This window comes from Ambystoma mexicanum, chromosome 9 (assembly GCF_040938575.1).
Source record: "Ambystoma mexicanum isolate Mex_15411 chromosome 9, UKY_AmexF1_1, whole genome shotgun sequence".
NCBI classification, from domain to species: Eukaryota; Metazoa; Chordata; class Amphibia; order Caudata; family Ambystomatidae; genus Ambystoma; species Ambystoma mexicanum.
In genome coordinates, this window is record NC_090931.1 from 1,505,376,162 (window position 1) to 1,505,399,877 (window position 23,716).

The 23,716-nt window shown below is 46.3% G+C and overlaps 1 protein-coding gene across 1 annotated transcript in view; it reads right to left on the minus strand.

Moving 5' to 3' along the window:
• The window catches only part of LOC138489350 (zinc finger protein 850-like), a 233,284-nt gene extending 225,048 nt beyond the window's left edge, over positions 1 to 8,236 (minus strand). The window contains exon 1 of the mRNA XM_069617068.1: positions 8,084 to 8,236. Within this exon, the coding sequence (XP_069473169.1) occupies positions 8,084 to 8,107 (24 nt within the window). The 5' untranslated portion in view covers positions 8,108 to 8,236. The remainder of the gene's footprint in view (positions 1 to 8,083) is intronic.
• Positions 8,237 to 23,716: the final 15,480 nt, after the last annotated feature.

Sequence of the window (23,716 nt, forward strand, 5' to 3'; positions counted from 1 at the left end):
TACCCATGCCCGATCCTATTTGATAGGATTCTAATGTCCCAACCTCACCTCTCTCCACAAACACTGGGCCATGGAAGAGGACGACTGAGAGTAAAGAGGCTAACCCTTACATATTTCATTGGACATGTCCCGCTAATCGTGTCGGGCAAAGTTACCTGACTTTAATCACCTACATCTGATACCCATTAGCTCTCCCCACACGGATAAAAGGCGGCACATAGAGACCCACTTTGAGCCAGGTGGAACACAAGAAGGAGCAGAACTTCCAGGGGAAAGGCGAACCTACTGGAGCAGGACAACCAATGGAGGGACTAGGGCAAAGGGTAAAGAAAACGTGAAGTTCCCTGCAGGAGGTTGTTGCCTCTGGGAAGCCAAAGACGCAAAGAAATCCAGATTGCAGACAAGAAGAACCCTCCATTATGTTTCAATGACGCCAGTGACCCTCCCCGGTGAACGACAGAGTTGGGAAGACGAGGCCAAACCTGTGGTATTAACCTTGACTCATGAATCAAAGCCGCAAAGACAAGAAAGGAATGCATACAACGAGAGTTAGTGAAAGACATGAAAGGCTGGTTTGTGTCAAGGAAAGATTGAAGCCGCCACAGTGTATCTCACAAGTGAAGGTTGCGCACATGCTGGTGAGACGTGAAAGAAAACGAACCACTGATTAACTTTTGAGTGGCTGATAACTGTGAAGCCAGTGATGCAGAGTAGCAGAGTGGACCGGCGAAAGGAAGTAGTCCACTCGAAAATCTCAGCAAAATGTGAAATGTTTTGGTTATATATAAAGTGGCAAAGTGAATGAACTCTGAAATGTGTAATGGTCAAAATTAACCCCGGCAAAAGGGGAAGTGAAAAGGTGAATGCTTGAAGAGAAAGATTTCTTTGAACTTTTGTGCTTATGGTGCTGAACTACCAAGACCAAGAGGCACTGGGGCAAATAACATGAGAGTGTGAGCTGAAGAGAAAATCGAAGTGGCCCTGCAGAAGAGGTCTATAGTAAAAGCCTTGCACATTCAAAAGTCTTCAACATCAGTAAAAGGTCTGAGCCCGACTGAGGGAGACTGGAAGTGTGATAAGTTAGGGGATAAGTTAGGGGAAGGGAACCCCTAACAAATGTGAATAAGTGCTGTGATTGTGACGTCTGAGCCCGGCTGAGGGAGACCTATGTGTACTGTTAACATTTTCAGAGGTCCGGCCCAACGGAGGGAGACCTATGTGAACCTTTTGTTGAACTGTAAAAGAACTTTTGGAACGCTGGAATAAGTGACTTTAACCAGGAAGCCCAGGCGGGCCTCGATCCACATTTTGAGCTGCCTTTGTTATGAGAACCTGAGCCAGAGTATGTCATCCTGTCTACGGGGACCACCTTACTCTGTGCTGTCCAACGTGAGGAGGAGAGCGGACTCAGCCATTTTGATTCTAAATGTTATAACACTGACTTTCCTTTGCATGCACTTTCCCCTTTACACTCTTTTTATCTAAGAGATAGGGCAGGAATTAGGTTTTGTTAGTATAGGGCATTTTGAATTGACAGAGACTGACTAGGACTGCGTTTTCTTTATTATTTGATGGTAGAGACTACTCCCATTATAGCTATAGGGCAAAGCAAGAGTTTTTCCAAACCGCAAAACTTGAATAAAAGGTTTTGTAACTTGTACCTCTTGTGTCACTGTCATACTTGGGATACCACGCCTCCTTACAGCAGCAAGACGTATTATTGGCCTCATGCACATGAATCTAATCTCTGCAGCCCTAAAATCTCTACACTGGCTCCTGGAGGCCGCACGGATAAAGCTGAAGACCCTGTGGATTATCAGTGATGTCATGAGTGAGATTTGTGATGGCTTCTTTGATGTCATGGGTGGTAGTCCTTGCAGTGCACACTGGTGGCACGAGTTATGGTTGCTTAATTTATCATAACTATCGAATTTCAGGGGGTTTTCGGTTTTACCTGTAACCATAACCTTCCTGTAACAATGTTTTTCCATAGAATTTCATAGGTTTTTCCTATTGCAACTTAACCAAAACGTCCCCTTAATAATGTTTTTGTTAGTGATGAATATGTATATATATATATATTTATCTAAGGAAGAAACTTTGCAGGACATTAAGGTGAGACATTGATACAACAAAACCCTAGATATTCAGCTACAGCTACCTTAACTTCGCTCCCCCTGTTAAGCAGACTCTGACCACAGATCACATCACTGATGGCATCACTAATTGCATGCTGTATAGGATTATTAATGACATTACAAATCACATCACTGATACCATCTCTGGTGACAACACTAATTGCATTGTATATAACTGAGTACATCAATAATGGAATTAGGCAGAACACCATTTATAAATTATCTCATGAAAACTTTGATTACCTTAATACCAATTTAGGCTGTGGACTTGGCCATGACAAAGACTGGGGTCACTGGCCAGCACCAAAGGCCATAGCTAGTGGTTGGTTAGTGTTCAAAAATACCAATGTGCATGGTAAAAAGCCATGAATAGTAGCTTGTCACAGTTTTAAAATATACAGTGGGCAATGTTGATAGCTTTTGGCCATGGCTAGTGCCCATTAATATGTCAGAATATACAGTCGGTACAGACAAGGTCACTGGCTAGTATTGTGTTGAAAACCATGGCTAGCGGCTGGTTAGTGTTGTGTAATACACCGTGGGCATGGCAGAAGGCCATCACTTATTGCATTCTATTATTTTAAAATGTACAGTGGACTAGGGTTGTCACTGTGTTAGTTTTTTGACGGTACAATAACCTTCTTGCCAAATGACGGTATATCATGGTTATCGCGGTATAGTAGGAGGAGTTAACTAATTTTAACAAATATTTTCTAAAAGGTCATAAATTGTCAGATTTATCATCACAAACAAAACCAGGGCCAGAATTGGGCTTTTCAACATACTTTCCACTGAAATGCCACCCCTTGCTTCCACCAAACACAAACACACGTGTGGAGAGGAGGAGGGGGGGGAGCCCTGCTGCGACTGGCAAAGCAAACTGAATAGTGTTTCTTAAGTGGTTATTTAGGCTTTTAGCTCCCCCATTGGCTACTGGTGAAGATGAACATGTTGCCATCTTGATAACCTACATGCCACAGATCAATGGAGTTTGATGGTAGCATATGTTCCCTCTCCCTCTCTCCCTCTAGTTTACTTCCGGGCCAAAAGGTGTTCAGTAATCACAGACATGTTACCCTTTGGTATGGCAGCAGGGAATACCCACATAGATTAGTACATTTCGCAGTGTGACTTATTATATGTAAATTCAATGATGGAACCAGGGACATCCCCCATCTTCATATGTTTAGAAAACATTATCCATTATAAATATATAAACCCCAAAGCCGCCAACCCAAAGTCCCGGGAGGATAGCTCAGCGGCAACGTGCGTGCCTTGGAAGCAAGACGGCACGAAGCAACACAGGTTCGATTTCCCTGGGTCAGCGCTTAGAAACCTCTTGGTGTTTAAGCGTGTTATAAATACACAAAATTACACAACTAAATAAACAATTTATTTAACACTGCCTTGATGCCCGCAGGCTGTGTGAGCGCTTTAAAAAAAAAAGTAAACCCTTTTCCTTCTTGGCACCGTATTTATTCTTCCTATTGCTAACATATTGATTTTGTGTCAGGCACGTGTGGTTTATGGAATGCCATTAAAAACTGCTGAAACTACTTGGCAGACGGCACATCCAACAGTGCAAGACCAAGACTGCGCAGCACTTGCTAACTGCAGCCTTTCCAAATCAGATTGAAAAGCACACTTAACGGTATGAACGATATACTGGTATAAACAATGTGACGGTTATTATTGTTCAATTAAGTGGTTCACGGTATCTTTAACGGTATACCGTAATACCGTTACATCCCTACAGTGGACATGGCCAAAAGATGTACAAACTGATCAAGGTCCAAGGCCATGGCTAGTGGTCATTTACATGTTAGAATATATAGTGGGCATAGTCAAAGATTGTGACCACTGGCCAGTATTGTGCTACACTTCATGGCCAGTGAACAGGACATGGCTAAATATGGTAAATTCTCAGTCTTACCAGCCCTGATTTTTTACAAGCAAAAGGTGGTACCCACGTTATTATATGGGGCTGAAACACGGGCTTGGCGAGAGGATATCTACTGGACTAGACTTGAAGGCTTTTACTGGCGGAAGACTTTGCAATTACCCCAGAGTCAGTCAATGTCCAGTATAAGACATGAAATGGTTTTAATTGCTTTAAGTACTCACTATAAATGGAAGATGATATCTTTCTATCGTAAATGTATAATGACGACAAGTGGCAATTCAATTCTAAATATTATTGCGAGGTATATCATGACAACTCTGCATAAAAAAATGAAGTGCTGGCTAGTATAAACTAAGCAATCCTTAAAAGATGCAGACATATCTGATGATACCCTAGTAAGAAATCCTGATAGAGCTAAGCAGAAGCTTTATCTATGGGATTGGATTCGCAATAGAGAACTGTGTTTGAAACTGAAAACGTTTGAAAATTATAATCTGCTATGCAAAAAAATGAACACAGTGGAAACTTATTTAGTGAAATTCCCTAGTCCTAAATCCCGGAATCAGTATTTGAGATTTCGATTGAATCTGTGGGGGTCAAAAGTAGTAATGATAAAATATGGTATCCACAGAAAAGATGACCCTGGGTGTAGCTACTGCAAAGATCTGACCTACAGCGAAACTTTAAAACATTTGCTAACAGAATGCAACAATCTTTTTCGATGTGCTGAAAGTATATCAAGCGTTAACCGCAAAAATTATGTGGAATGTATTACTTCATTGTACAAAAAACTCAATGAGACTGCCAATTGTTCATTTCCTAAATGCCCTAAAGCTTGATAGAGGGATCACTGATTGAATTGTATTACTGCTCACAAAAGTCCATGAGTGCACATGAAAGTATAACAGAAATTCTGTGTTTTTGTCATATCAAACATTCAAAATGTTATCGAACTATGTTTTTCAGTTTTTAATGTCGTCCTTTTTTAGAATAATTTCTTTTTTCTTTCCGCTTTGTGTGTGTTTTTTAATTGAGTAGAATTACATTGTTAGTAGTGTCATAATAAGTCATTTTTCCTTTACGAATAATTCTAGTTGAAAATGTTGACAATTAAGATTAAGCGAAGATTGTGATGTGACTATAATCGTTTTATATGTTTTTATACTTTTATGTATATTTTGTATATAAAATTGAAAGGTTGATTCATCAGCCATATCAATAAAAACATTTTTTTTAAAGTTCCTGGCCAGTGCCCGTTCAGTGTATATAATATACAGTGGACAGTATTGAAAGCTGCATCCACGGGTAAAGGCCAACATCTCTGTTTGGTGCTTGTTAGTGTTTTACCATATTCCGTGCACATGGGTGAAAGTTGTGACCACTGTCCATAACTGAAGACCATGACTAGTACCCATTAATGTTTTATAATATAGTTGGCTATGCACCCTGACCATGGCTGAAGGCCATGCTGAATGCCAGTTACTGTTGTAATGTAATTGGTGATGTCATCAGTGAGCTGATCTGTGATGTCATCATTGTGGTCATAGACTGTGCAACAGGGGGTGTGCAGTTAAGGTAGAGTTAGCTGAATTTCCAGGGGTTTTTTATATTAAGTTCTCACCTTAACGTCCCTGCAACTAAAATGTTTTCCTTCATTTTCAAGGGTTTTGTTATTCCATACATAATTAACATTAATAATACAGACAATTCAGCTAATCAAAACACTGTATTATGTCTAGAAAGTAAAATAGAAAGCAATTGGACAACCACAAATAAACCTGTTGTTCCAAAAAATGAGTTTGCATATGTACTTAACTTTTTTAAGTATTACATATGTACTGTTCAAGAATAGTTATGCAGTGTTACAGTAACAGTCAATGGGCCTCATCACGAGTTTGGCTGTAGCGCTTAAATGCGGTGGTAATGGTATTACAGCCGTATTTAAGGGCTGGCCCTATCACGAGTTGGGCGATAAATCGACTGTTTTACCTCCAGCTTTTTTCTGGAGGTGAAAATCCCTGTTTTTGGCTGTATTACAGCCGGCTGTATTAGCCCGCATAATTAGCGCCGAAAATTCCCCATTGGATCCAATGGACCGAATCAGGAATGGGGATTTACCGTTAAGGCCCAACTCGTGATCCGGTGGTAATACCACCGGACTGGTCAGTGTTACGGCTATTACAGTCGGCAGTATTACAGCCGGGAATACAGCCCAACTCGTGATGAGGCCCATATTTTAAAATAAACATTTACAAGACTACTGCCCATATGTATGTAGATATATTTAAATATTTTCATTTTAAAAGGTTTTATAGTCACGTCTACCAAGGATACATGCAGAACCATAGAGCAACGACTGGGGGCATGGGGTAACCCTAGTGTAAGAAATGAGCCAATAGAACGTCGACATCCTTCAACGTGGCTGGGCATCTTCGCGCCTGATATGACAGCCAATGGTATCACGTGCTGCGGTTCTGCGCCTACACGTTATACGCACCAAGAAAAACGTTGGGAGGCCTACATGGGTGGAGTAACAGTAATAAATGCTGGCAGAAATAAATTCATTGATCAATATCACCTGATTAAAACAAAAAGAAGGAAGCTGCCTTTGGTGCAATTGTTCAAGCCAGACTTGGACTTCTTTATTGATCTGAGTGGTCAATGTGTCCTTACTATCGATCAGTACATCCAGACTATATACTTCACTAACTAAAGTGCGGTGGGGGCATAGGGAACCAAACAGTTGCTTTACCAATGTGGTTAGGGGTGAAGCCTGCAGTAGATCATTACGTCAGGCTTGGAAGCATTGAACTTGAGTCTGCTGGCACTGTGATGGACTCGTCATATGGAGGCTAGGGCTTGGGGCCCTGCAGAACTGTGAGTCGGTGACCACTGTCCGCAGCGCAATGCTGGTCCTAGAGGAGGAATATAGGGATCTGCCAGGGCTTCCACCCCATCCCTAGCCTTATTAGTGGCATTGGCCTCGAGGTGCCCGATACCCAGGGATACCCAGATCAAGAATACCTTTCATCCGCAGACTCACAGTACATTCACATACTGTGGGCGTAGTCCACGAGCAGGTGCAGACCCAACATGATTTGCAAGGGGGAGCCACGCACTCATGTACAGGGGATCCCAGAGAAGGAAACACATATTTTCTACTGAGCCATAAGGCAAATGGATGGCATAAAAGCCTTGCGTAAGGCATTCACGCCATGGCTTTTGTGAATCCATTTGTCTGGTGAAAAGAGGCAGAGAACACAACTCGTGTGTCCACCGCCTCGCTTCCTCTCCGCCATACAAATGCTCTAGCATTTACAACGGCATGCATTTTCATGCTGGTGCAAATGCTGGGGAGCCCTATGGGGTCCACCGCCTTTATGTACCATCAAAAAGCTGGCGGACCATATAGGGATGCACTGTAAACGCTACCTCATTTGCACATCAGAGTGCAACAGTGCAGGGCAAAAGAACCCACCTACGTGGTGTAGGTCTACATGTAACGGGTCCCCTCCTGCCGAATGGAGAACTAAAAAATGAGCCCTAAACGCCCATAGTTATGGACCTTAAGACTAGCTTTTGCAGCTGGAGACTTCTATGAGTTGCGGGAGACTTGTCAGATCTGCTACAGTGGCACCCTGCCTCCACTGCTCTGACAATCTCTTATGACCCAGGTCTCCACTTGTATCTCCTCACCTCCATCATTTCCCACTATTCACTTCCATTGTAAAGCTCCTCCTTATTGCTCTGCTCACCGTTATTACTTGTGTGCATTGTTTCTGAAAAAGCACTCTGTTTTCACTTGCATGAATGCAAAATACCAATATAAGTGCTGCTCAGCGGGTAATGGCACCACGTATTAAAGGTCCCCTTCACCCAGCCATGTTTATTTAGGCAGGAGTTACAACTCCCATTGAATGGGATCAATGAACTACAAGTCCCAGAATCCAAAGCAGTGTTGGCTGAAGGCAAACCTCGTGAGATGGGTCCAGCTGGCAACAATTACTGCTGCCCATATGGAAACACACGGGAGACATCTCACCTCTTCTGTCGCTTGTCCGGGCATTTTCTCCCCAGTGATCTATGGTTGATGTCTCTTGAATGATTTTGGATGGATTTCTCTCCAATGGCTTGAGCTCTCGCCGGATTGACACCACTCAAAGACTGCAAATCCCTCCCCAGCTGTGTGACCCATCTCCCCTACGGCACTGTACTGCGGCTGCGCAGCAAAGGGCAGAATCCGGGAAACTAATCCCCGGGACATGCGCAGAAGCGGCATCAGAACTCTCGCGCTGCAGAGTCTGGGTCACGTGTTTATGGAGCATCTTTCACTGGCACGATGGGCCGCGCTGCCAACTGATGCGCGATTCTCTGTCCAAGTGGAATTCATCAGATCCCACTCCTTGAACTCCCACCCCCCCTACCTCTTACTGCCCCCTGTCCCATGACTCGAGGGCCTGCCTTGGCCCACTGCTCAGCTGTGCCCTGAAATGCCAAATAACACTTCCTGTCTCCCTGACTGTGTCTCCCTTCCAGTGACATATTAGCAAATGTAACTTTTTTGAGTATTGTAAACCTGTCTGACTCAAGGAAAGACAACGAGTTAGGTGGTATTCTGTTGGTAAATCCTCCGGAATACCGCCTCACGGAATTACTGTTACCTCCACTTGGTCTGGCGGATTTACCACCAGATTACAAGTGGTGGTAACAGCGGTCCCCATTAATTTGGAATCCGCAGGACTCCATTGAGGATTTCGGCAGAATTATTGCCACAGTAATTTTGATTTTACAGATTTTTTGGTGAAAGTGGGAGGATTTACCTCCAGCATGGTGCCTTTTACCATAAGTGGGTTTCCAAGGTGGAACAGTAGAACTGCCTTGGAAAGCCACGGAAGGCTTGAAAGCGAGGCGTATATGCCTCGTACGTACACAGTGCTGCATCACATCCATGTCCGGATACACAGAGAAATGCTGCATAGATCCGGTTTGGAAGGACTCAGCGCTGTGTACAGTATGCAGTTGGAGAGCGCAGCTGCCCCCAACGCCTGTCACACCCTTCCCCGTGTCCCACAGCAACAAGCCCATACAAGGGCAAACCACTTTAGGAGCACATAAAAAAACTGCCCACATGACCCCCAAATCTCCCTGATAGCTGTTGTGCATAGGACCTCCTGACCCCAGGATCTTCTAACTGCTCTTGCCCCAGGACCCTCTGATCCCCCTGACCCAAAGACCTTCTGATCCCCCCTGCTTTCAGGAGCCTGAGACTCCCCCTTTCTAAAGGATCCACTTCTGACAACTGTTGCCCCCTAGGACTCAGGAACCCACACAACCCTCTGACAGCTATTTCATTCCTCTGCTGCTGAGGCCCCCAAATCTCTTCACACACCCCACCCCCTGTTCCTGGCTCCACTACCCTCGCACTGGTACCAGCCACCTCCTGAACTTGCCCCACAGGAAATATTCCGGTGGAATATTTTGCGTGGTAACCACTGCCACCAGCCAGAAACTCTACAAGGGGGGACTGGACAGTGCCCCCTTGAAAACAGACCCAGGGGCAATCGAATTAACCCCTTCCAGTACTTCCACAATATGATGGTTTGTACTGGTTCTGTTCATAATTTTGGACTAGTAAAGTCAATGGTGACTTTACATGCCCTGGGAGACAGTAGTCAGTCCCAGGGTATGGAGTCTATGTTTGGGGGTCACTATGACACCCCTGTGTTACTGCACTGAGGGTGCTGTGTAACACACACACTAAAAACAGATGATACCCTATGGAGTAAAAGACCCCATAGCCCATAAGCACACAAAAAGTCAAAGACATACCTCAAATCATGCCTAAGAGTGGGAGAAAAAGAGTCTCACTCTTAGCAGGAGAAAAAAACAAACCTCGAAAATCCAGCAAAGCTGCTGGGGGACTGACTAGGTTTGGGAAATTAGCCTTATAAGAGAATTCTCCATAACACAGGCCAGTGATTTTGTTGGCGAGGGCATTTTGGATGCTAGTGCACCAAGGTTTGTCTTTCACACAGGTGTCTGTCGGTGGGTTGGGATTTTCTAATTCCCTCAGAATGGTGAAGAGTTCTTTAGCAGAGGAACCTGCCTTGTCTATTCTCATATTGTAAGCTACCTTCTTAGTACGGATTATCTCTTTTTTGTAGTGGGAGGAGATGGTCACGAGATTGGTTTTATTTTCAGCTAATGGCTTTGTTTTCCATATGGTTTCCATTTTGGCTTTCTCTTTTCTGAGAGTTTTGAGTTCAGGAGTGTACCAAGAATTCAGGTGCGCTCTAGGTTTACATTGCGTAACTTTAGTGGGGCCACAGTGTCAATGGCATTAGTCATAGCGTCATTGTAGGTACTGACTAGGAGGTTAAGGTCAGCAGTGACTGGAAGCGAATTTAGGACAGGGAGAACCAGTGGTATGTGGGTTTCTGCTGTAATGTTGCGCTTGTTTCTGGTTAGGCCTGCTGGCGCGTGGGGATACTGTTTGGGATTGGGGTTATTAGTGCTGATATTGAATGTTATGAGGAGATGGTCCGTCCATACAAGAGGTTGGGGGTTTTTGCAGGTGATGTTGCAATTGTGGGCTACAACCCAATCAATGGTTCTGCCTCTCTGATGGGTGGGTAGTGTGTTGACTTGAGTATAGTCATGCTCCGATAGGGCACTAGCGAGGGAAGAGGCAGGAATGTCATTGGGGTCGTTATACCCTAGATTGAAGTCTCCTAGAATGATGTTTTGTGAAAGAGGTTTGGGGTTTTCAGCGATTAGAGAAGTGATGTCTTCCTCGAAGGTGCCTGTGGGACCTGGGGGTCTGTATATTAGTTGCAGGGTGATTGTACTCTTGGGAGTAGTTTGTATTTTGATGGTAAGATGCTCGCATGATTCTAATGGAAGGGAGGTGATAGATCTGAGGTTGAGTGAGGATTTGAAGATGAATGCAACACCTCCTCCTCAAGCGTTGGGTCTATCCGCTCTCAGTATAGAGTAGTTATTGGGAACAGCAAGGGTTAGGTAGGGTCCTGCTGCCTCATGTAACCATGTTTCAATGGTAGCAAGGAAGTCAAGATCTGCTGAGAGGATAATATTAGCGATTTCAGTGGGATGAGCCACAAGGGATCTGACATTGAGTAGGGCTCCTTTTAGAGATGCAGTGTTAGTAGTGTTGGTGCTATTCTTATTAATATCCTTAATCATGGATATTACAGGTGACTTTGTAGGTGTGGTGTGCAGTCTAGAGGCAAGTCTGTTATTGCGGGTAGAAAGATCAGGGTTGGCTGTGGGCCTGTGTCCTGGTGGTTTCGGCTGGTTGGTGTTGGTATCAGTGTAGTTATTATCAAAGGTGCTGGGAATGTTAGGTGAGTTGTTAACTGGAACGTTAACTGATGTGGCGCTGAGTTTAGCAATGTGATGTCTGTGGACAGTATGGGGAAAGGTGGTAGGGTAGGCAGGAAAGGTGTGGGACAGAGGATAGGGTGGTGTCTTGGGCAGCCGAGTTTGGCTAGTCCGTTGCTAAATGATATGTAGCTGTTTCTGCTGCATGGTGTATTGTTGTTCGGGACACATAAAGGGAACATGATGAAGATGAGCCAGGGGAGCATAATTGTGAGTACAAGGTGGTCTGGACTGTTGAGCTAAGGAAGGTTAGGGCGCTGTGGACTGGGTGCTGGCAGGTAGGCACAGTGGGCCTCATAGGTTGAATCAACTTTGCTATCACAATGCAAGAATAGGCTAATTCAACTTTGCTATCACAATGCGAGAGTAGGCTAATTCAACTTTGCTATCACAATGCGAGAGTAGGCTAGTTCAACTTTGCTATCACAATGCAAGAATAGGCTAGTTCTACTTTGTTATCACAATGCAAGAATAGGCTAGTTCAACTTTGCTATCACAATGCAAGAATAGGCTAGTTCAACTTTGCTATCACAATGCGAGAGTAGGCTAATTCAACTTTGCTATCACAATGCGAGAGTAGGCTAATTCAACTTTGCTATCACAATGCAAGAGTAGGCTAGTTCAACTTTGCTATCACAATGCAAGAATAGGCTAATTCAACTTTGCTAACACAATGCAAGAATAGGCTAATTCAACTTTGCTAAGAAAGAATCTGATTTTGAAAGAAATATTTTTCACAGTGTCAAAATCAGAGGGCGGCAGAGGCCCCTCATGTATCGAATAGTACTCCAAAACTTGATTTTTCTTCAGTGGTGACTTGGCTCCCCAACATGGGAGGTTGACCCAACCCTATTCAAGTGTGTATTCATGGGACAAATCACCGGCATAGGGCCTCATTACGACTCAGGCGGTAAGGGTTTTACGGCGGCGTAAACAGCGCCGACCCTTACCGCCTGAGTACGAGGTCCCTTAGCGCCATGGAGGTTTTAACATCTGCTTTTAGCAGGTGTTAAAATCCATGGCGCTAAGGGACCATGGAGTTAATTACGCCACCGTAATTTACGGTGGCGTAATTAACGCCTTCCCCACTCCCATTATGCCCTATGGGGCAAAATGGGAATGGGGAAGGGAAAATGGGAAAATGGGGATTTACCGCCCCCGCCAAGGTTGGAATGGGGCGGTAAATCCGCCTACCACCATGGCGTAAACATAGTTTACGCCATGGTGGTAAAGTCACGGCCCAGGCGGTAACTTACCGCCTGGGTCGTAATGAGGCCCATAGACTTGCTACGTAGGGCCTTTGCCATCTAGTGGCTGCAAAACTGCCTACCTTATGAATGCCCCAAACAAAATAGGCATGGCCCCTTGCGCGGCAAGCAGTATTTAGGGTGTGTTGTCAAGCACTGTGCTGGTGAGCAAAGGTGCAAGTACGGTGGCCAAAATAAGAAGCACCTGCTCACCATCTCCCAAACTGTTAAGCTAGCTACTCACTGAGTGAGACATTTGCACAGTCACGCCTTATTATGTGTACCCTTTCCTTAATATTCGAGGCTCAAAGGGCTCTAGCCACGCATTCTCCCTGAGAAAATATAAAAAGTGCCTTTCGTATATAAAGTCAAGTTTTAAAGGGCGTTGCCCCACACTGGCCGCAGCTGGGTGCAGTGAGGCGTTCAATGCTTATGTCTTTAATCTCAAATAAAACAATGCAGGAAACCAGAACACAGTCCATGAAAACACTCGCTTTACCATAGCCCTAGATGGAATGGAGCAGGGCTCAGATGACCAGGGTAGACTTCTACCCTCAAGAGTAGCCTGGTTTGCTGGGTGACCCCACGTTAGGGTGGCTGCAGAACAGAGCTTCCAAAACTCATCCAGGAGGGAAACGCCGCCTGTGCCTGGAGCCACGGAACACTGAACACTCTTCAATACACCGCCACACTCCGCTCGGCAGTATAAGAGTGAAATAGGCAACTCCTCCTGTATGGAAACCGCAAACAGACTGTCCTTGAAGACACAAAGTAACTTTGACTTGCTGCACTGAACACTCTTCAACACTTCTTCAAGGTCCGTAGTACAGTCCAGTGGTTGAGTCCAGGTCACCAGAAGTCATCAAGAGGTGTGTGCTGCGGCTGCAGCACCAAAGAACCAAATGTCAGTAATACCCAAAATCCTGAAACCTGGCACCTACTTCTGCCACTGCACCTGTCATCACTGAAAGGCATAAAAGGTCCCCCAGGGGTTGTATCCTCTTCATCCAGCCCTTTTCGAAGTCCACAGCATGTTTCACCTTTTCCATAGCTGTATAATGACCCGCCAACGCAGACCACCATGAAGACTGAAAGTGCTGCTTTTCCGACACTGTCTGGTTCCTCCTTTTCTCTTGGCCTCGGCATCCAGTGACTCCTTCTTGCAAAGAGGGTCCATCTTCAAAGGGCCCATCAAGCAATGCCAAGAAACTCCACCACTTCGCCTGCCTAGGCATCAAAGTTACTGTGACGAGGAAGACCATTTTCCAGCCTCAGGAATCATCCAGGGGTCCCAGATTCGTCTTGGATGCCGTTCTCCTGTGGCATCTCAGGGACTTTGGGGTAGTGGAACTTGTGGGAGTAAAGCAGATTATTAAACATTTAAGAAATGGGCTGTAATAGACAAGATAATGTACACCCTAACGATCCTCACACAGTATCACTATTTAAGACTAAAGAAAGCATACTGCCTATGTTCTGAAACTAATCCGCCTTTCTTCCTTGATCTAAGAAAGTACACCTTATTTAAGAATTCACATGCTTTTTAAAGACGGTCAGTAGTTGGTGCATTTTTTATGCATCTAAGTATTGTGTGGTACCACATAGATTATATATCATATTGCCATTATTTGAATAGTACAAAGTGTTATTATTTATATGTATATATTTATCTGAACTGTATTTATCAGAATCTTGATGGCAGTAAAAGACTGTATTATCACCTAACATAGTGTGTGGAAATTCCTTTGTGGGGGTTTGGGGAATCACTGTACTTATGAACCAGCCTGCATCACCCCCTGAGAGCTTAAGCCTGGCGGCTCATCCAACGTTACCAATTGAGAGCCTTGGGCAGAAATACACATAACCCCCCTCCAGTCTTTAGTCATTAAGGCATTCATTTATTTGTTTCTTGACTTTATTTGTCCATTCTACTTTACTAAGCAGTTCCAGTCTTTTCCATGCTTGTGCTATGCAAGCTCTTGCCGCTACGAGTACATGTGTGAGAGCCTCTTTGATTGCCTCCTCTCTTTCTGGGATCCCAAATAACATCCTCAACAGGCTGAGTGTCATCAGTCAACCCCCTCTTTTATCCAAGAAGGGACGTCCGGCAAGTAGTTCTAATTCACCCTGCTGGACTACCACATGTGGTAGAAGGTGCCCCTTTCTCCGCATCCCCTCCAACACATTACGAAAGAACATTTTGGCCAATTTAACTGGATCCTGTGCAATTGGAAATTAATCAATCTCAAGCTATTGTAAATTCTAAAACATATCTGGGGCCATAGCCATCTTCTATGGGGAATCCCAAGACCTTTTCCAATTTCTCCTATAGGGGATCCCTCTTATTCTATCAGTGATTGTCTCAATTATACATTTGTATATTGCTGAGATCAGTCCTGTTGTCCCTGTAAATACATACATTTTAAATCGTGTTAAGGGTCTGGAAACTTTCTCCCTCCATTTCTTCTGTGCTGAAATCCCTTTTAGTTGGAGGTAATGGAAGACTGAACATTTTACTATTCCTAGCTCCCTCTGCAGTGTAATGAAATCCTAAAACGTCCCCTCTCTCCCAGCCTGGCCCACCCTTTCGAACTGGCCCTGACCCAAGATTAGAATCTATCTGGTTCCGAGGGGCGCTGTTGCGCACGTAGAAAATGGCTGCCTAAACCCGTGGCTCCCGCGCTGCCTCTACATCCTGAGCCTATAAATCCGCATTCCGGCTGACTGATTTGCTGCAACTTGGTTGATCTCCTTCTGCCGGGGTCCTGCACGGTCTGTGGAAGTTTGAGCCGGGAAAAGTGCTTCATCTCTGAGATTTGCCCCCGCGAAGTTACTCCGACACGAGCGGCGCAACCTGGCCGGCTCCCGGCTCCGGAGGAATCTACCCGAGTGCCGCGGCTGCTGGTTGGTGTGGCCTAATCTGGGCGGGGCTTCCCCTCCTTCGCGCCTAATCCTGGCATAGGTGCCGCTGGCGCCGCTCCCTCTTGAGACCTGGTCCCGCTATCGGACGTGCTTTTTCCGCCTGCTCCCCGCTTGGCCCCCGGCCGGGTTGAGCGCGGAGCCCACACTCCTGCTTCTGAAGGCGACGTTCCTCGGGACCGGCTGAGCTGCGGAATGCTGAGGCCCCTGCGTGCGGCCACTTCCAGCCGGGCTGGACGCCGGGGACATCTGGAATATCCTGCTAGGTGAGGGGGCTTCCGACCCGGGGGAGATCGGGGGTTTATCTCTAGAACTCCTGATTCTGAGCGACGGGCCTCCCGCTTTTACTTGCCTCTCTAGACCCTCTGTTTATCTGTCTATCGGGCCGCAATCCACCCTACGCTCCCCTGTGACCGATCCCTGCTCGTTGTGACTATTACTAGTACTTCGCTGCACTAGATACGCGGCCGATCTGCTGCCTTCTGGTGTCTACCTCTGGAGGCCGATATACTGGATATCCTGCGGGTGTGCTTGACATCATTGGCACAAGAAGATATAGTCCATCCTTATCTCGCATCTAGTTGAGGCCCACTCGCGCCCGCTCCCTGGGGTGGTGGTTTCGTCCCTGCAGATAACCGGTTCCAGATACAATATATAAATAGAGTTACTGCGATCATGGGGGAACCTGGCAGATCCAACAGAGCCCCTAAGACCCCTAGGAAGAAGGGCCCTATGGACACATTCACCACTGCGGTCAGTCAATCTGAGCCAACTGACACCCAGCAGAGTGAGGACGAGCAGGGCGGGCATGTGACGCTGGACAGAGAGGATAAATTGGCCATGCTAGTTCAAAACGGATTTCTGGCTGTAAATACCAAACTGGATGAGATAGTTGCTACCATAGGTTCCTTGAAGGCCAGAATCGATAAGGAAAGTGCGCGTGTCACTGAGGCAGAGGGCAGGATAGGTGCCACCGAGGATACTGTTGGTCAACACAGTCGTGATATAGCTCATATCCAAGACACTATGTACAAGCTCCAGAGTAAGTGCGAGGACCTTGAATCTAGATCCAGAAGGAACAATGTCCGAGTGGTAGGTGTGGCCGAATCCTCCGGCAAGGGCCAAATGGAGAAGCAAGTGGAAGAACTTTTTAAATCCTTATTTGGGCCCGACACATTGTCTGAACACTTCCTTGTTGAGAGAGCACACCGCACCTTAGCGCCGGTTCCCAAACCTGGGGCGCCACCACGAACTATAATCGCTCGTCTACTAAATTACAGAGACAGAGACACAATCCTCCGTTTGGCCAGAGAGATGGGCACGCTGCACTACGAGGGCAATCGCATACACATCTATCCTGATTTCTCCGCCTCTGTCCAGGCTAGCAGACGCTCGTATGAGCAGGTCAAGAAGCTCCTCAGAGAACGACAGATCAAATATGCCTTAATGTTCCCGGCCAAAATGAGAATCCAACACGCAGGGAGGTCGCACTTCTTTGAAAACCCATCAGAGGCCCTTTCATATATTGAATCTTCTATACCCCTCCCTCCAAGGGGAGAGCGACCGGCTCCGAGCAATAGACCTCGACCAGCAGACTAGGAAGTGCATGCTTTCATATTCGACATTAAGAGTTTTTAGGCCCCATGCCACGGGCCCCTTTGTTCTGTGATTACAGTCAGCCATCTTCTGTGAGTGGCGGCGTTGGAGGCCTGGGATGGCGGTCATGTGAGGCAACATGGCTACCCCGGGAGTATTCCACAAGTTTGGGGTCGCACACTGTCGAGTTGGGGGAGACGGTGCGGGTGGCGGGTGGGTTGGAGGGGGGAAAGGCTAGGAATGTTTGTTTCGAGTCCCATGCTGCAAAATGAGTATGCTCCTCCTCTACATGGGTCTCTGCCCTGAGAAGGTTCTTTTGGGAAGTTCTAGTTGGTTACTGTTTGTACTTGTGGTCTTGAGTGCACTTACACGGTCTAAAAGACATGACATGAATCGTCCGCTACTACCCACACAATCCTTTTGTAAGGCCCTCCTCACATTCTGGTTATTACCCGTATACTATATTTCAGGTAAAGCTCTGCTCATGCTCTGAGGGTTAAACTTATCTCATGGAATGTGAGAGGGCTGAACAATCGCTCGAAAGCCAAAAAAGTGGGTAATTACATTGTCAGACATGGTGCCCAAATCGTTATGCTACAGGAAACCCATACTATGGGAAATGATAATGAGGTCATCATGTCCGGCTGGGGCAAGTCCAGGTTCTATACCAACTATTCATCCCAATCCAGGGGGGTTGCCATTCTTATACACCCGAACCTTGGGCTCCGGCTCGATGGCCATAAACTGGACCCTCTGGGCAGATACGCACTTGTCTGGGGCTCGATATTGGGACAGCAGATATTGTTGGTCAACACATATGGGCCTAATATTGATGACCCCACTTTCTATGCGGATGTATATCAATTGATCGCTACTGTCAACATCCACACCATAATTTGGGGAGGAGATTTCAATATTGTTATGGACCCGGTGTTTGATAGATCCAGCATAACTGTAAGAGCACCTAGCAGGGCCTCTCTTGCTATGCAAAATGTTCTGTCTCAGCTTGTCCTCGAGGATGCCTGACGAGCTCTCCACCCAACTACGAGGAGTTACACCTACTACTCTTCGGTACATGATTCCGAGTCCAGGATCGACTATTGGTTTGTCTCCCCCTCTTTAATTGCTGGTGTAGAGACGTGTGAAATACTAGCCCGCACTCTGTCTGATCATTCCCCAATAACACTTGAAGTCACTTTTCACAATTGCCCTAGACCCCCTAGAAGATGGAGGATGCCTGGGGGGTTGCTCCGGGACCCCGGGACGGTGGAGGGGCTCCACACTGAGATTGCCGAGTTCCTTGAAATCAACATAGACTCAGTCGATAAATACTCCACGGTATGGGAATCCTTTAAGGTCTGGGTCAGGGGTGCGCTACTGTCTAAATCTGTTGGTCTTCTTAAGGGAGTCAGGGCGGAACTGTCCCTGACTGAAGGCAAGCTGAAATTACTGGAGGACACTTATTCTCGCACCCATGACAGGAACATATTGGCGGACATACAGTCACATCTTCAGGAATTCAGCAAACTGGCCTCTAGAGAGGTGCAGTACATGGCATCCCCGATCCGTGCACGCAGATATGGCGAGGGCAATAAAGCGAGCAGGTCCCTTGCCAACTTGCTCAAACAGGACGGACACCCAAATCGTATTACCAGCATACAGACACCTGGGGGTACGGTTATAGTGAATGAGGACGAAATAAATTCGGAGTTTACGGGGTTCTATGAACGATTGTATAGTAATAGAGACACTAAATCGCCCACCGAGATAGGGACATACCTTTCGGCACTGAAAATGCCAAAACTCCACGATGAGACCCGCCTCGCACTGGACCAGCCTCTTACTATAGATGAGATTGCTGCGGCGATTAAAGATTTAACGTCCAATAAAGCTCCAGGATTAGATGGCCTTGGTGCTGAATTCTACAAAGAATTTAGTTCGGAGCTTGTTCCATTGTTGTTGCGGGTCTGGGAGGAATCCCTTCAGTGTAATATACTACCTCCATCCATGAGAGAGGCGTTAATAACTGTTCTCCCTAAACCACGCCGCCCTCCCCAGGATATGTCGTCCTACAGGCCACTGTCTCTTATTAATACAGATGCTAAAATATTCGCCAAAGTACTGGCCAACAGGCTATTGCCGGCGGTCCCAACACTGGTCCACCCTGACCAGAATGGGTTTGTCCCTGCTAGATCCACGGCACTTAACCTACGCAGGCTCTTTGGAATACTGGCCCAGGTTGACCCTGTCAGGAACGCTGTGGCCGTATCATTAGATGCCGAGAAGGCCTTCGACTCTGTCTCTTGGGCCTACTTGCTGGCAGTGTTGGAGTCATTTGGGATTGGCCCGAACTTTATCAGGTATGTGCAATTGCTTTACACGAAACCTGGAGCCCGGGTGCTAACAAATCAAACAATCTCGGATATGTTTCTGTTGGGACGAGGCACTAGGCAGGGCTGCCCATTTTCGCCTATACTATTTGCCCTGACAATAGAACCAATGGCAATTGCGATAAGACTTCGACACTTCAATAGGGGCATCAACTTGAGGGGAGCCACACAACTAATATCCCTATATGCGGATGATACACTCTTATATATTCGTGAACCGGAGGATAACCTACCCCCCATAATGGCAGAGATTCAAGAATTCACTACATACTCTGGGTACACCATAAACAAGAATAAGTCAGAGGTTTTTCCACTTACACCGGCAACAGACTGCCCCGTTTCTCTGGGCGGGATGAGATGGTCCAGCGAGTCCATCAGATATTTGGGTATACTCGTCTCACGTGGGAAAAATAGATTATACGCTGACAATCACGATGCCACGTTACAGGCCTTGAAGACCAAATTGTTATTGTGGGACCGCCTTCCGTTGTCACTGCATGGCAGAGTAGCAGTCCTTAAAATGATAGTCCTTCCCAAGCTACTTTACCTATTTGTAAACATTCCAATTTGGCCGGGAAGGCTCTTTTTCACTAAACTTAGGTCCATGGCCACGGCCTTCCTTTGGCACGGACAGACTCCAAGAATAAGCTGGGAAGGGATAACTAAACCATACTCTTCGGGTGGGCTGGCGGCCCCTGACTTTGAACTTTATTATCATGTATCCCAGGCCCAGTTCTCTAAATATTGGTATTCCAGGGATGGGGCCCCCCCACATGTTGATGTAGAAGAACTTACCACTACACCCACGAACATACAGTCTGTCATTTTTGATGATCACTACAGGGACACATGTGATTTCAACCCTGTCAGTAGAACGGTCGCTTCCTGGCGGGCAATATTTAAGAAGCTGAGGCTTTCTTGCTTGTATAATCCGGAGGTCTCCCTCTGGAGATACCCTGGTATCCCCACAACACATGATGCCTGCTTGCGATCGGCCTGGGACCCTGATGACGAGATGTGCCTGGGGGATATGTTTGTCGATGCAAGGTTCGCGACCCTCTAGCAGACAACCGGGGCTCTGGGCAGGGGCCCACTTAGGGTTCTGCAATACTACCGTATGAGATCGGCCTTCCAGAAACACTGGGCGTCTTTCCCTGATGAAGCCCCTACACACCCTTGCGTTCAGATGATCACTGCCGGAGACCGCTTGAGTGTTTCCAGTCTATATGCCATGGTACAAGCACACTCTCCCACGCCTGGTCTTAGCAGAGATAAATGGGAAAAAGATCTCCAGATTCCTATTGATGATAAGACTTGGGATAAATACTGTTCATTAACTAAAAAGGTTTGCCTTAATGCTGAGCTACGTGTGATCCAATTTAAAATTCTCAATAGACTGCACTACACCCCGGCCAAGATAGCCAAGTTTGTCTCCAACGCTCCGAGTCAATGCCCAAAGTGCAAAGCAGACTACGCTGGCTCGTTTCACATGTACTGGAGCTGCCCGGTGGTGGCTGGGTTCTGGAGGGAGGTGGCAGATATACTGGATGAGATCACACAAATCCCCCCGATGCTGTCCCCACAGAAATACCTATTCGGTGACATCGGAAAATGTTCTGAAAAGACCAGAAGACTGTTTAATGTCACATGTGCAGTGGCTAAAAAATGCATTCTGCTACATTGGAAAAATCCGTCGCCACCCACTGTGCAGCAGTTCCTCCGAGAGCTGGTCTATGTGAATGAGGCTGAGGAGCAGTTTGTTCTCACACGCCCCTCGGCCTGCAGACCTAAGGATATTTGGGGTCCCCTTAGAATGTTTCTTTGTGATATGATCTCCGACGGTGACAGCGATACTTAGACCCAATGCTCCGTGAAAATGTATATTATATGTACTATGTTCCTCTGCTTTACCGTACCATGATGATTGTGATCTGTATGATGAAACTCTAACTGTGTTTTGTGTTTCTCTCGACCACCAATAAAAAGAGTTTAAAAAAAAAAAAAAAGAATCTATCTGGTTCCATCAAAGCCATCAGAAATGGGGGTCCACAAAGAGCTGAAGGGCAATGACCTTGTTGACAAATTCTCTTTGTCCTTGCCCGTCTCCATATTTCCCACAGTACCCACATATTGGGTTGATCCTTTATTCTCCTTTGCAAACATTTTCTTGGGACCCCATATCCCCTCCCCCGCTGTAACTGGGCGCAACACCACATTCTCCAGCTTGACCCATTTCTGGTTTCCCGCTGGTCTCAGATGATAGTACAATATCCAAAGATGAGCTGCTAAATAGTATGTTTCAATTTCTGGGAATCCCACACCCCACTTTCCTTGGAATGGATCAGGATAGTATTTGGTATCCTCACTTTCCCCATCCAGTTAGATTTTACCCTGAAAGCACCTGGAAGATGAGCCGCAGGTGAAGGCATACACGACCCATCTCAGGATGGCGATGTGCAGGTTATGTGGCATCAACATGCAATCCCGGAATATATCTGTACTGCTCACAAAGGTTCCGATGCATCTAAATGCTCAGTTTTGCTACGGTCCCTCGTGAGTAGACCACCTGTTTGTACCCTCTTCAGCCTGCAGAGTCAGTTTCCCTTCTGCCTCCTATGGATACCTCCTTCTCACCAATGAGCCATCATCCTTTTCCTACACCTCGCCTTTGAAGACCCGTAGTTCAATCATCCTACCAGCGATTTCCTTCTGGACTTCCCTGCTCTACTTTCAAGTCTTGCTCTGAATTTTTTCTGACTTGTCCTATTTTCTTTATAGTCTCCTGTTCTCCTACAGACAAACCATCCAGGAGTGTGTTGCCATCCACTCTGGGCACGTTGGCCTCAAGGAAGGACAGGCTTTACCTCTATCCTTCAGAATGCCAGTACACAGACACAGTGAGGTCCGGTATCGAGAGATGGAGACGCCAACGCTTACAGAATAAGATGGATCGATTGAAGGTACTGATAACCACGGTACATGGTTTGACTGTAGCAGTGCAGGCTTTGAAATCCGCAAATGTGATCCTTCATGAAGTGGTTGGTCAAAGAGTAGCGGGCCCTTCACAAACCCATGTTACTACCCCTGGGGACAGGGGCATATGATGGGTACCCCAAAAGGATAACAGCACTTTCTGAATGACTGCACCATTCAGCATACCTTTTGCCCATCGCCTTTTCCGACAGATCGCAGTAAGGTGGGTTACATGATTACAAACATGACCAAGAGTGCCCTTAGTTGGGCAACACCTCTGGTCACCACCAGAATTCCCTAGCTTCAGCAGATTTGTGGCTGCTCTTAAGGGGATTTTCAGTCAACCAGATCTAACCTATACGGCCCATGAATCCCTGCTTGAATGCTTTCAGGGATCACAGAACGCCCTGACATACATCACCACGTTCAGGTTGTTGGCCACCGAGACAGCATGGCCAGAGTACTTTACAGTTTACCTTATTCCGCAAGAGCCTCTCCAAAGAAATAGACAAAGTAGCCAAGATACCAAAGCCTGCCTTCTTACATGAACTTTACCTTGGTATTGCAGCTAGAGTACAGACTGCAAGAGCGCAAGGCCGACAAGAAAAAGTCCCGCAATAGATACCCAATAAATGCTCTTGCAGGAAAAGAAAAACATAGAAACTCGACTCCCAAACTCATGCAAATTGGTACAGCCCGTGGCCTATTATCCAAAGAAGAATGGAGCAGGCTACGACATCTAGTGTTCTGTATGCACTGTGCCTCCTGTGATCATCTGGTGCACACTTGCTATATAGCGCCCCCTAGGAGGTCAGGAAATGCCAGTGCCCAATCTTAGAAGGGTTATGAAAACAGGTCCTGTCAGTTCTACTGGGGCTCTGTCAAGAGATCTGGACATTAGTTTACTGGTCCTGCTGGCAGAATTATCCACCCCATCTTGTGATAGCAAATTGAAACTCCCTGACCTATTTGATTCTGGAACTGTATGCTTGTTGCTCGATATGGAGTAGCCCCACAAACACCAGCTTACCATAGTAAAGAAGGCAGTTACCACACCAGTAGACGGCGTAGACAATCGCCCCTTAAGATCCGGTCCGCTCCTGGGAATTTTACATTACTCAGCAAGCAGGATCTACGACTGTGGAACTA